The 12,445-nt window shown below is 33.4% G+C and overlaps 1 protein-coding gene across 2 annotated transcripts; it reads right to left on the bottom strand.

Moving 5' to 3' along the window:
• Positions 1 to 200: 200 nt before the first annotated feature.
• LOC140742415 (uncharacterized) lies at positions 201 to 8,455 on the bottom strand. Of its 2 annotated transcripts, none has more exons than XM_073073354.1 (3): positions 8,225 to 8,455; positions 1,833 to 7,088; positions 201 to 1,616 (listed from the first exon to the last, which is right to left on the bottom strand). In XM_073073354.1, exon 2 carries the CDS (start codon positions 6,932 to 6,934, stop codon positions 4,472 to 4,474), a length of 2,463 nt encoding a protein of 820 aa, XP_072929455.1. In that variant the 5' UTR covers positions 6,935 to 7,088; positions 8,225 to 8,455; the 3' UTR covers positions 201 to 1,616; positions 1,833 to 4,471. The 2 variants fall into 2 exon arrangements, with proteins under 2 accessions (XP_072929455.1, XP_072929464.1); XM_073073363.1 differs by lacking the exon at positions 8,225 to 8,455 and adding an exon at positions 7,496 to 7,626.
• Between the last annotated feature and the right edge of the window lie 3,990 nt (positions 8,456 to 12,445).

A 12,445-nucleotide genomic window follows, 5' to 3' on the forward strand; every position in this document is an offset into this window, starting at 1 on the left:
ATGAATAACATGTATTACAAATATAGTCTTAATAATATAAAACATTGTTTACATGCACTGAGATGTAAGAAACACTGATAATATATTATAAAATAATTCTAGATAAGATACACATTATGTCACATTAGATAAAAGTGTTTTCGAATTATATTTATATTATTATTTATTGAAATTGAGATTTAACTTCAATGAAACTCAGGTTTAGTTTTAATTTGCTTTTATTTTACAGTCAAATTTCAACCATTGCGACTAGTATACAATTAAAACATAAGATTAAGGAAAGCTGAAAACGATCACAAAAATCGGTAGGAACTGTATCGTAAAATATAATTTATAAGCTAAACGTTACGTTGCAACATAACTATGGCATGGGGCTGCAGCTCGACTGTTGTCTCATGTTGCATCAACTAATCTCCTATTGTCGTAAGGTATTCCTACGTCATCCTCCAGTACGAAGTCAAAGATCTCATACTCTTGTTCGGCTGTAAAGGCAAGACCATCGATCTGCTCCTCTTCAACGCACTCATCGAAAGTTAAAACATTAAACGTGTAAGATTTTTCTTCGCTGACGATGTAATTGATCAAACTTGAAATAAACTTATCAATGTCGGCCTTCAGGACGAGCTCCATCGCATGAACAAGATTGTTGTTCCAATCTGTTTCAACAAATTTGTGTAGGAACTCATTCCTGCTCTTGGTTTTCGGGTTAACTTCGATCATTGTAACGTCCACTGTTTCAGATGACAACTCACCAAACAGTCGATCTCGCAGTTTCTTCAATTTGACGATTTCCTCCAAAGCAACTGCGTCTTGCCTAAATTCATTTATGAACTTCAACATGATATAAAATTTTAAGTGTTCTTTCTCTGCTGCAAAGTTGTAGGCGTCAATTTTATTGTAGCTAAAGTCTTTGGATATATCAGTGCTGGCAAAAAGCTTGTAATTGTGATAAACTAAGCAACGGCTTTTGAAAAAAGACGCCGCTACGGAAAGATCTATATTATCCGAGTCTTCAGTGAATGCATGGAAAACAAATGTCTCGTAATGCATCAATTCGTTCAACCTGAAACATTTCTTCGCACTCTGGTTACTTATCAACCCATCCGTGATAATATACAGCAATTTGATTTTATCATTCTCATTGGCCATGTACCTTTTTTGAAGGTGTCGTATAATCCATTCTGGCTCTGAACCCATCTTTTCACAATGCCGGTTTAAGTATGCTGTTCGCGTCCCGTGTTCATCCACTTCCCAGCAGTCGTCGCCCCAGTGCAAGTAAATAATCCTCGATTCCGTCGGGGGCTCCCCGGCAGCCGCTTGTTCTTCTTTGATGTTTTCTACATCCCTTTTAAATTGTTCAAGAGTTTTCAAGCCATTACTGTGGTAATGCTCATTATTGAAAGTCGAGAAAGAGCAATCTCTTGCGTAAATGAAGTAATTAACCATTTTTGCGGTCGATCAGCTTCTTCTACTTTGGAATTGAACTAGATTACGTTTGTTGAAGATTGATAAAGACTAATTCTGATTTACCGATGACAATGTATGCTACTCCTACTTATACTGCTTAATGTATCAACAGAAGGTGACGAATGAGCTTCGATGTATGAGGAGAGATCCTGAAATAATAACACGTATTAGAATCTGAATTAAACTTATGTATAGTCCAAGAATTACCGAAAGATCAAAAAAATATATAACGGCATAAGGCCCACCCGGGAACCGAACCCGCGACTTGCACCAGCTTCGACTACTAAAACGTTTATTCACGCACGGTTTTACAATAAATCACCTATAAATTGTTAAAAACCACAAATATGAACTATTAAACTTACCGATATGTATTGAGAAATCACGAAGAAATGCATATTTACTGATTAAATCTTAGACCCACTGGGAACAAGAAACGTATGTATAGTATGAAGATTAATATTGGACTGAATGAAGCAGTATCGGCCGGGCGGACTTTATACGGCGGAGCGACTGACGCAATGGCTGATGTAATTTTATTTCATTTTAATCAGACAGCGCTTACAAATATTAATCAAAAAGGTGTTTTTGTGGATTTTTCCAGAACTGGTACAATTTATTGGTTATACCCATGATTACCTAAACAATATTTTTTAAATCATAAATCCATTATCATATTTATTATGTATATGAGATGTTAGGTGTTCTATAACGATGGATGATTTATTCACGAAAAAACAATACAAAAATATAACAAAAAATACACACAACAGCAACAATAATTGTATTTTTTTTCCAAACAAATTTACGTAATTTATTTAACAAGTTAAACATTTTTTAATTATTTAGGTAATTTTGCTAATGGAGTTCAAGTTGCGAGATATATTATTTTCCTGCTAAAAATAAGGGAACTAAAAACAAATTTACCTAATTTATTTAACAAATTAAACAATTTTTAGTTATTTAGGTAATTTTGATAATGGAATTCAAGTTGCGAGATATATTATTTTCCTGCTAAAAATAAGGGAACTAAAAACAAATTTACCTAATTTATTTAACAAATAAAACAATTTTTAGTTATTTAGGTAATTTTGATAATGGAATTCAAGTTGCGAGATATATTATTTTCCTACTAATAATAAAGGAACTAAAAACAAATTTACCTAATTTATTTAACAAGTTAAACATTTTTTGGTTATTTAGGTAATTTTGCTAATGGAGTTCAAGTTGCGAGATATATTATTTTCCTGCTGATGAATTCCATTTATTGTTTGTTGCTATGAGCAATGCGTCATCTACGGGGAATCGTCTAATGAGCATGCGCGAGTGACGTCTGACATAAGAATCTGATGAAATAAGTCGTCTTCTTTCATGAACGGCGGTGATCGCCAACTGATGGACTTCAAGATTGTTGGCTACTGCTATAGTGTTAAACATATATCCTATCCTAATATTATAAAGGCGAATATGAGTTTTTTTGCCACAGTTCCACTACATAACGGAGGGCGTGAAATTTTGTACCAACGTTGTCAGGGTTTCAGAAACATACGGTATTTATTACCCCAAAAAAGAACCGTTCCCGGGGGATAGATAAAAACCTCCGAATGCGAGCGAAGCCGCGGGTAGAAGTTAGTATTTACACAATTCCATCGCATTACAAATCTTTCATTAGTATTATTAATAAAATTTAGATATCAGTTGTCACAATGAATCATTTGTTGAGCTGACACTGTTATCACAATAATAGAACATTAATCATAAGGTCAGTTGTATATCGTAATATTAATATGTTATATGTACTTCATTTTACAAATCCTTCCGTCATATAGGTCGAAATTCGACCGTAATTAAATCTAAATAAAAACTATACATGAGATTCACTGAAGTTTACCATGAATAGCACTCAATTTCAATATATTATACAGGGTAATAGATAATAAGTAGAGCTGTGCTATTATTACAATATTTATAAATTAGAAGTAGCACACAATCGACTTATGTACTTACATAATATCTTCGTACTTTTTGTTGATAGTGCATATTTTAGTGGTTTAATGTCAAGTGTTAGATGTCTTGTTTATAAGGTTAATTACGAGTACTGCAGGATTGCAGTAAGATTGTTTTGTGGTTCCCTATTTGAATTATTTACATGTCATATGCAAACTACCTATTATGCATATTCTGTAATATTTACGAAATCTAAATAACTTCCTTTTTTGAAAAAAAAAACATGATTTCCAAATTAATTTTTTGGTTACATAAAATGTGTTTGTAATAGTAATAGTAACTTACTAATAGTAACTTTAGTAGATACCACTAAAATATCATATATGTTTACATTTTGGTATAATAAAACTGTAAATAAAACGGCTGTCATTTAAAAATGATAAGATAAAAAAGATACCTACATAATTTGTGTTTTGTTTGTTGATAAAAATGACCATATTGCACATATTTACACTTTTTATGCGCGCCATGAGAGATAAATAAGTAGACACAGGATTTTTTAATCTTATCTATTTGAAATAATACTAAAATATATAATATAGAAATATAAAATACCATCAAACATAATTGTAGAAATGAAGAGGTATTATTTACTGGCTTTTATAAATGCATGGGTAAATAAAAAATAATATATTTTTGAATAAAAATGTATGAAAAAGACCAAAAGCTTCGGCGGAATTTCCTCCCTTGTAAAGGGAGCCTACCAGGTAACCCTCACCAGCATAAATATTTTGGGTTTTACCCAGGTCGTAAAGTCCACACGGGCACTGGTTAACTCTGTTCAAAATTTTACATATTTCTAAAGCTATGTTATATTATTTGTATTAAAATATTACAGCTAGGCACAGCTACATAGTTATACGTACATTATATATTTCCGTACTCCACTATATAAACTTTAATTATGCCATATCTCACACTGTCTCGTGCGCGCAATATTCATGACAAGTTATCCAAAGTGTTTCGTAAAGTCGTCGTTCCTTTACTAACTACTTTGCTACGTTTTCTTCTTCAAATTAACTCTTGTCTCCTCGTTCAAAATGAACTCGCTAATTTCGTCGTCATCATTGAACTTCACCTTTTGTTCAGCTTTGATACGTGTAAGACGTAAAACATTGGATTTGCTCGCCTTAATAAAGTCTTTGATGTCGACATTATTTATTATCTTCTGAAATTTTTCATACGTACGTGTAATGTCAGTGTAAATATTCTTTGGGAAAATAGTCACCTCATATCCGTGGAACTTTTTTTTCTTAGAAACATAATTGATATACTCAGTCAAAGTGGGATAATTCCCTGAATCTATCACGCAGTCACTGAACAGTTTGTATAAAGACACGATTCTGTCAAACTCGAGCGAGTCGACTGCCTCATAAGTTATTTCAATTTTATCTTTGTCGTGGTCGTTGTTGATAACTACTTTCCTAGAATTATTTGACAGTTCCGTGTAAAATGACTTGTTACGATCGATGGCAAAGAAGGGACGGAACGTCTTTTCACAAATTTCAAACGTGCCTTCGATTTCATAGTACATCAAGTGAACATAGTTATTCAGATGAACTTCCTCGTTGACTACATCGTCGAGCAATATTTTTTTGTGATCAAATTTGAGGTAGTTAAGTTTGTACAGATTAAACGGCTTTTCAATTTCGCTGATTAGAAAACCTTGTTCAGTCTTGAAAATATTCTGTACTATATAATATACTTTTTCTCTTTGTGTTTGGATTCTCTTCAAAGTCATCACATAAGTTATTAACTCTCTACGTTTTTCAATAGCCTTCAAATCTAGATCGTACTCAAAGTGCTTCAAAATATCGATCATATGGTGGGATACGCCGTGATACATGCGTAACCGTTCTTGTTTGAAGTTTTGGGCATCATCTTTAAAAATGCGTGATGACATTTCAACGCAGTACCACAATGCAGTAAGCAGTGATACGTTTTCTTGTGGGTCTAGCGGCAAACATGACAGCCCGATCTTGCACACTGTCTCACTAATACGTCGCATAACATACTTCTTGAACTGTTCCACCACGTTTCTGTCCATCCATTCTTTATTTTCACAGTTTTTCCATAACACATAATAAAACAATCCGATATTGTACTTGACCTTCTTGCCATTGAAATACGTTAGTGACAAAATGTAGTCATTATATTTATCAAATTGATCTGTGCTTGTCAGCACAAGGCCGCCATGGAACGGCTTTCGTGTTCGCGGCTCAGTCTTCTTATTGTTTGCTAACAACTGTTTATAAACATTCAGAGTGTAGAAGTAACCTATTGAATCACTAATATCTTGGTCGTTCACTAGAAACAGTGGACACTCCATAGCCGTTTTGAATTTACTAAAACTTGCAGTCGTCACTGGCTCCGACGATTCCCGCTCTCCATGGAAAATTATTTTATCCATCAACTTGAACTCCGTCAGGATTACAACAGGAATTCCTTTGTCATCGGTTAGAATGATGTCAGGAAACTCAATTTCTTCTTCTGTTGTGATATTGGTATCATCGATCTCCTCATTTTCGACAGGCTTGACAAATGTCGTATCGAACTTCAAAGCGTCAAAAGAATAAGATTTAGCGTCGCTGACAATGTAATTAATCAACGTAGCAATGGTCTTCTCAATTTCAACTTTAAATGTTTCGCCTAGGCTCTTGTACCAATCAGTGCGAAAAAATTCGCTCAGGAAAACATTCCTGTCCTTCGTATCTAGGTTGACATTTTTTGTTTTTTCATCGTCTCCTGTTTTCGATGACAATTCCTTAAACAAGCGACTTCGAAGTTTCTTCAGTTTATCAATTTCTTGCAAAGCTCTTGCATCATGTTTGAAGTTTCTGATGAACTTCAACTTGATGTAAGACACCATCTCATCTTTTTCGTCTTGAAAGTTGTCTACATTGATTTTGTCGTAGTCAAAGTCTTTAGAAATATCAGTACTATCATAAAGTTCGTAGTTTCGATAAACCATGCAACGGCCCTTGAAAAATGATGCAGCTACTGAAAGATTGATCGTTCTCAGGTTTTCATTTAATGCATGAAAGACAACGGTTTCATAGTGCATATTCTCGTTTTTCTCGAAGCATTGGTTTACACTGTCAGAACCAATCAAACCATCCGTAATGATATAGAGCAATTTGATTTGATCATTTTCATTGAGGATAAATTTTTCTTTTAAGCATTCGATAATTGATTCTGGGCGTGTACCCGACATATCAGCTTGCAAATTTTTGTATGTTCTTTTAACGTAGCCTTCATCGACTTCTACACAGTCGCTGTTCCAGTGCAAGTAAATGACTTTCGATTCTTTTGGGGGTTCACCTGCAGCCAGTAGATCTTGTTGGATTTTTTTCACGTCATGTTCGAAGTCTTCAAGCGTCCTCATACCCTTATGATGATAAAACTCAACTCCTTCAGTTGATCCAGAATAATCTTTTGCGTAAATGAAGAAATTAACCATTTTTGCGGTTTTACAACTTTTCTTCTTTTAGAATAAAACAACGTTGCGTCTATCAAAAAAATGTTCTGCTTACGATAGCAGTGGGTTCAAGGTGTCCCTGATGATAAGGCACCGGCACGCGACGACTAACAAACTCTGACTCTGGAGGGATGTCCTAAAACAAAAGCACTCATTAAAACTATGGAAATTACTACTTAGTTACATTGTAGATGTACCTAATAAAGACAGTTCCATAAATTTGGATTACATTTATGGTAATAATGGGTATTACTTGTGAATTTATTTCGATTGTGCAAATCCTCGAAAAGAACATAAAACGAATTCACGATTGAAAAACGCATTAAAATATTTGCAATGCCAACCTCAGAGCACTTTGAGAATTTACAAAGTTTTACAGTTATTTTAATTAATTTTTTTAACTAATATCTAGATAACTTTTGTTTGCATTAACACTACATGCAACTTCACGTAGTTACAAGTACATATAACTCTCTATCATTTATTATAGGTACTATAAAAACAAATTGACAAACATAAAAACCAACAAACTTAAAAACTCACTGTTTAAAAATAAATGTCGAATCGAATTCGAATCCGCTTCGAATAATGTCAAAAAGGAACACTGTACTTATTGTATGATAGCAGGTTGCAAACTGAATGAAACGATGATTGGGTTTCGACCGGAATTTATACTCAGATAAACCGCCTGACGCAATAAAGCTTAGTTTAGCTCTTCATTGTAAATAATAAATATGGTGCAAAAAGATATCATTGCATAAGGTTACATTATCTGAGCTACCACCTACGGCACAAGATAAACAAAGATGAACATATTTTTAATTATATGCTTGTCTACTAATTATACTTTGTCTCCCAAGTTAGAAATTTCACAATCTTGCTGTGTAATTTCGATCTTTATTATACAAAAAAGTAATTTATTAAATAATAAGAAAGTGTAACGACCGTAAACAATAAATTCTGATTCATTTTTTGAAAAATGAGATTGTGGTTATGATAAATGAGATAATGGTTAAGATAATGGTTAGAGTTACTAACATCTTACATTTATAGATACAAACAAAAAGCGCCATCTGCACGGCAGCGTCACTAACTACTAAATTTCGGCGGATGACATCATCGTCAAAAATATGGTGCAAGTATTGTCTGAGAATTCATTATCGGAAGGGCTTTTCCGAGACTGTGAAACAAACATGTTCATGACGCATCTTGGGACGAAAATAATTCGATAGCGAGTTACTATTTGTAAACAAACCGGTATCAATCACTTACTTGCACTAATCAGTTTCGCAGGTAACACATAACACGTCGCTTAAAAAATAACTTCACTGTACTATTTATTACACTAAAACTAAAGCCAATACGTATTTAGACATCAATCTACATTAATAATATTATTTCGGCACCATGAGCAGATGGTTTTGCAAATAAACACTGCGAAAAATGTTGTGTCCGCCTATCTGTTGCGAAATGCGAATGTGGCCGGCATTCCAAGGTCTATGTCAGGAATATTGCCACGTAGAAATAGTCTCGTGCCGAAACGAGTCAATATTCTACTCATTCGGTCTAACTATTGATGGATACGTTGTCATTCTTTCTTCGTGCTCGTAAATATTTATCATAAAAATATATGACTTTTAAAGGTAACGTTTTGTATATTTTACATAAATAAGTATCATAAGTATATCGTACAGAATTTAATTAAATAAACCAAATTCAATTAACTTTTCCGGGATGTAGGACAAATCGATAACGTTTGAATCATCTAAATTACATCATATATGTGTATTATTACTAAATAGTTAATTATGTTGCGAAATTAATTATGGAAACACCACTTTAAAAATTATTCTACTTATAATGAATATTTAAGGTATGTACTCGTACTATCTTTAGGATCATATTTTAGTTAGAAAATATTTATATTTATATTTATATTTATATATCTCATAAAACACAGTAATGCCATCTGTTGATAGGTAAATGTTCTGACTGTAATATTAAGTTAGTTATCACACTAAAGTTAATTAAACCGTACCTATAGTTAATAATGTAATAAATGCTCTGCTATTACAAAAATGCTACATACAAAGCTAATATTCATGTTTAAAATAGGCTAAGTAATTTGTAATTACAGAAATATCACCTGTTTATAACTTAGCCGTACTAGTAAATTATTAAAGATTATTAACATTGAAAATAGAATAATAATACTCATAATTACAACGCTTTCCACACCCCATGACCCACTCTGGCATTTGTCCTGTGCGGTGGATGCTATAAATAGACACACAAAGACACAGTTATCTGTCAGGCCAGGGTCAAACCTGGATCCCACTGCGTGTCTAACCGGTACAGTGACCGCTCTGCCATGCGTTTCCTCAAAATGATTACGGGTCGGTAAATATAATATCTTATATATAAAATTGTCGTGTCACAATGTTAGTTACCGTAGTTCTCCGAAACAGCTTTACCGATTTTCACCAAATTTTATATGCATATACAGAAATTTCCGTCCGGTGTCCTATAAAAATTATTATTTTTACCACGCTTTTATTAGCTGGACCTTTATGTATGTATGAAGCCGAATCTTTGAGCTCGATTTTTACCCATTTTGAACGGTCCGATGAATTTAAAATTTTGGACAATTATGAAGAACCCGTGACAATACACGATTTTTATAATTTTATCCCATTCACCTCATTAGGATCGTTAAGAATCAGGATTAATGATTCCTTGTGCGATTTTAGCGTGGTTTTTAGTTTTTAAACTATAGTTATTTATTATAAAAATGCATGGGTAATTTGCATAACCTACTGTTGTGGCTGACGATAATTTAATGTTATGACTTGAATGGATATTATTCAAAAGTTTTTTTTTGTAAGTGCGTTAGATTTATGTGAATTCTATATCAAAATTATGGACTCAAAGACTATTGCAGTTTTTATTCTCTACTTCGCATGAAAATTCACCAAACGTAGTAAAATTGTCATTAAAAAATCTCAGAACAAGTAATGTTCTCATTACTAAAATATTTTTTGTCACATAAAATACAGTAACGCCATCTGTTGATAGATTGTAATATTAGGCATGTAGGAGGCGCCATTTACCAATACGTGTCATAGAATTTTTTCGCTACACATATGTTAATTAACAGGACGGCTGTCAGATTATAGGTGACTTCGTGAATCGAAAGGGTAATAACAAAGATTTTTTTTTTATAAATTAAATATTTAGGTATCAAAGTATCGACTTAAGTAGTTCTAACTTAATTGAATTAAAGTCAATGGAAAGCTAAGTATCTAGTTTATTAAAATTAGACATTTATTCAATATATTGTCAGAAATGTTTTAAATACGCTAATTAATAAACATAATAATTATAAAGTATAAATGGGTATGAACTGTATATTAGTATTAGGTATCGTAATGAATATATTATTTTCCTGTTCTGAAAACCCACATTGTTTAAATTTATTACGCTGGCTCGCGTCATTAGATACGGATTTTATAGGTACCTAATATATAAGTAACAAACTTATGTAATTCGTCTGATAATAATAAGTGACTTCTATCGCCCATGGACATCTGTAAAATCAACCCCATGTTAGATAACAATCCTGTTTAAGGTCTGCCAAAAATGCATTTGTACCCCTGAGAACCAAGTAGGAACACCTCGGATAAGTATGACTCCCTTACCACTACTCCCTTGCCTTCAAAGTGGAATATGATTTAACACCTGCCATATATTGGAGCCAACGCCAAGGGCCAAAAAAGCAGTGATAGCATAGTGGTTAAGAAACTCGGCGTCACAATAAAGGAGTCCGAGGTTCAAATCCCAGGTACGCACGTCTGATTTTCCAAAATTATGTGCGTATTAAAAATGAATTATTATTTGCTTTAGTGGTGCCTGAAAACATCGTGAGCAACCCTGCTCACCTGAGAGATTTATAAAAAAAATCTCAAAAGTATGTATCTGCAATCTACCAAGTGATGTATACAAATTCGCGCATGACCAGCACGGTGGACTACGGCCTAATCCTTCTCATTCCGAGAGGAAACCCGTTCCCAGCAGTGGGACGATAATGAGTTGTTGAAGATGATGATAATATATTAGGAACACGGAATCAAGAGGTCACCGACGAAAATATTATAAACTAATAAGGAAGTTTTGTGAAATACATTTATAAAATATAAAACGTTTGAAAAATGTCCTTGCGATTCTGTTTAGTTTTCCTTAACCTATTATAGAGTTTTTATAATAATTGTTCCTTATTGTTTACCTAACACTTGAAAAACTGTATTAATTCAGAAAATTTATATTTATTCAACCCTGAAAATATAATTCCAAGTACCGTTCACATTAGAAATTATTCCAGTTGATTGAAAAGAAATAATTTCATAAATCTTTATTCGAGACAATAGAAACATCACTGTCCAATGTTAAAGCGATAGAGACATATTATTATCAGATCGATCTCTGACAGAGAACACATGTAATTGGTTATGTAAAGTGTACAATCGAATGCACTCTTCGAAGCGAAATTGGAGAGAAAGCGAACGTCCTTGCATTACTGTTTAGACTCGGGCTGCATACTCTATCAGTAAAGAGATTCCATGTAGAGACGGCATACAATGTTGAGATGTAAATGGTCACTAATTATACACTTACATTTAATATTCTATTAAACGTCTAGTTTATTTATTTAATTAGACTATTCGCAAAACATTTTCCGCTTTTGTTTGAGCTTTATGTTTAACAATAAAAAAAAATAAAAAATAATTAGCCAGTTCGAATTTTAGGTATATGATGTGCAAACTACTTAACATATTCAATCCAAAGTAGTATAGTCCGCGCCAAACTGATAGTCCGCTCTGAAGTTGTTGCGTGCAGAATTCATTTCTATATTCAAAACGGAACAGCAGTTTTTACGCTTTTACGCCGACTATACCGTGTATACACAAAATTAATAGATTCATCTTAACTTTAGGCACAAAATTATTCTGACGGAAATAGATCGACTAATAATCTTTCACTTGCCCTGGATAAAACTGGGGTTCTTAAATTATACCTACACATTTTATGGGTTTTTATTATTTTTCTACTAGAAATAATCAATCCAAAGTTCTAAGTGTACATAAATACATAATGAAAAGCAACATAAAGTACGTGCGGTTGTCCGGCGTCAGTTTTCACCGACGCGTCCCGCGGCGCGTTACGTCATCACGCACCGCCGCAACTAGCAGAGTAGAAACAAATGTACAGTCAGCTTCATTAGTAGATCAGCAACTCAACATTTCTAAAATACCAATACACCCATACGTTCATAAGTAGCTAAACACCCCTAGCATCATAATTAGATGAACACTAACGCGTCAAAAGTACTTGAACTCGGTATGTGCAAAAAAGCTAACGTCACTAATATTCGTCATTATTCAGCTACTTTTGACACTAATGTTCATCTACTTTTGAAACTTTACGACGTTCATCTAA

This window comes from Epargyreus clarus, unplaced genomic scaffold (assembly GCF_041222505.1).
Source record: "Epargyreus clarus isolate Ecla_fem2 unplaced genomic scaffold, WU_Ecla_fem_2.2 ptg000001l, whole genome shotgun sequence".
Lineage (NCBI taxonomy): Eukaryota > Metazoa > Arthropoda > Insecta > Lepidoptera > Hesperiidae > Epargyreus > Epargyreus clarus.

Coding starts and splice junctions, on each gene's coding strand:
- LOC140742415 (XM_073073354.1), bottom strand. CDS start 6,934: ATGGTTAATTTCTTCATTTACGCAAAAGATTATTCTGGATCAACTGAA.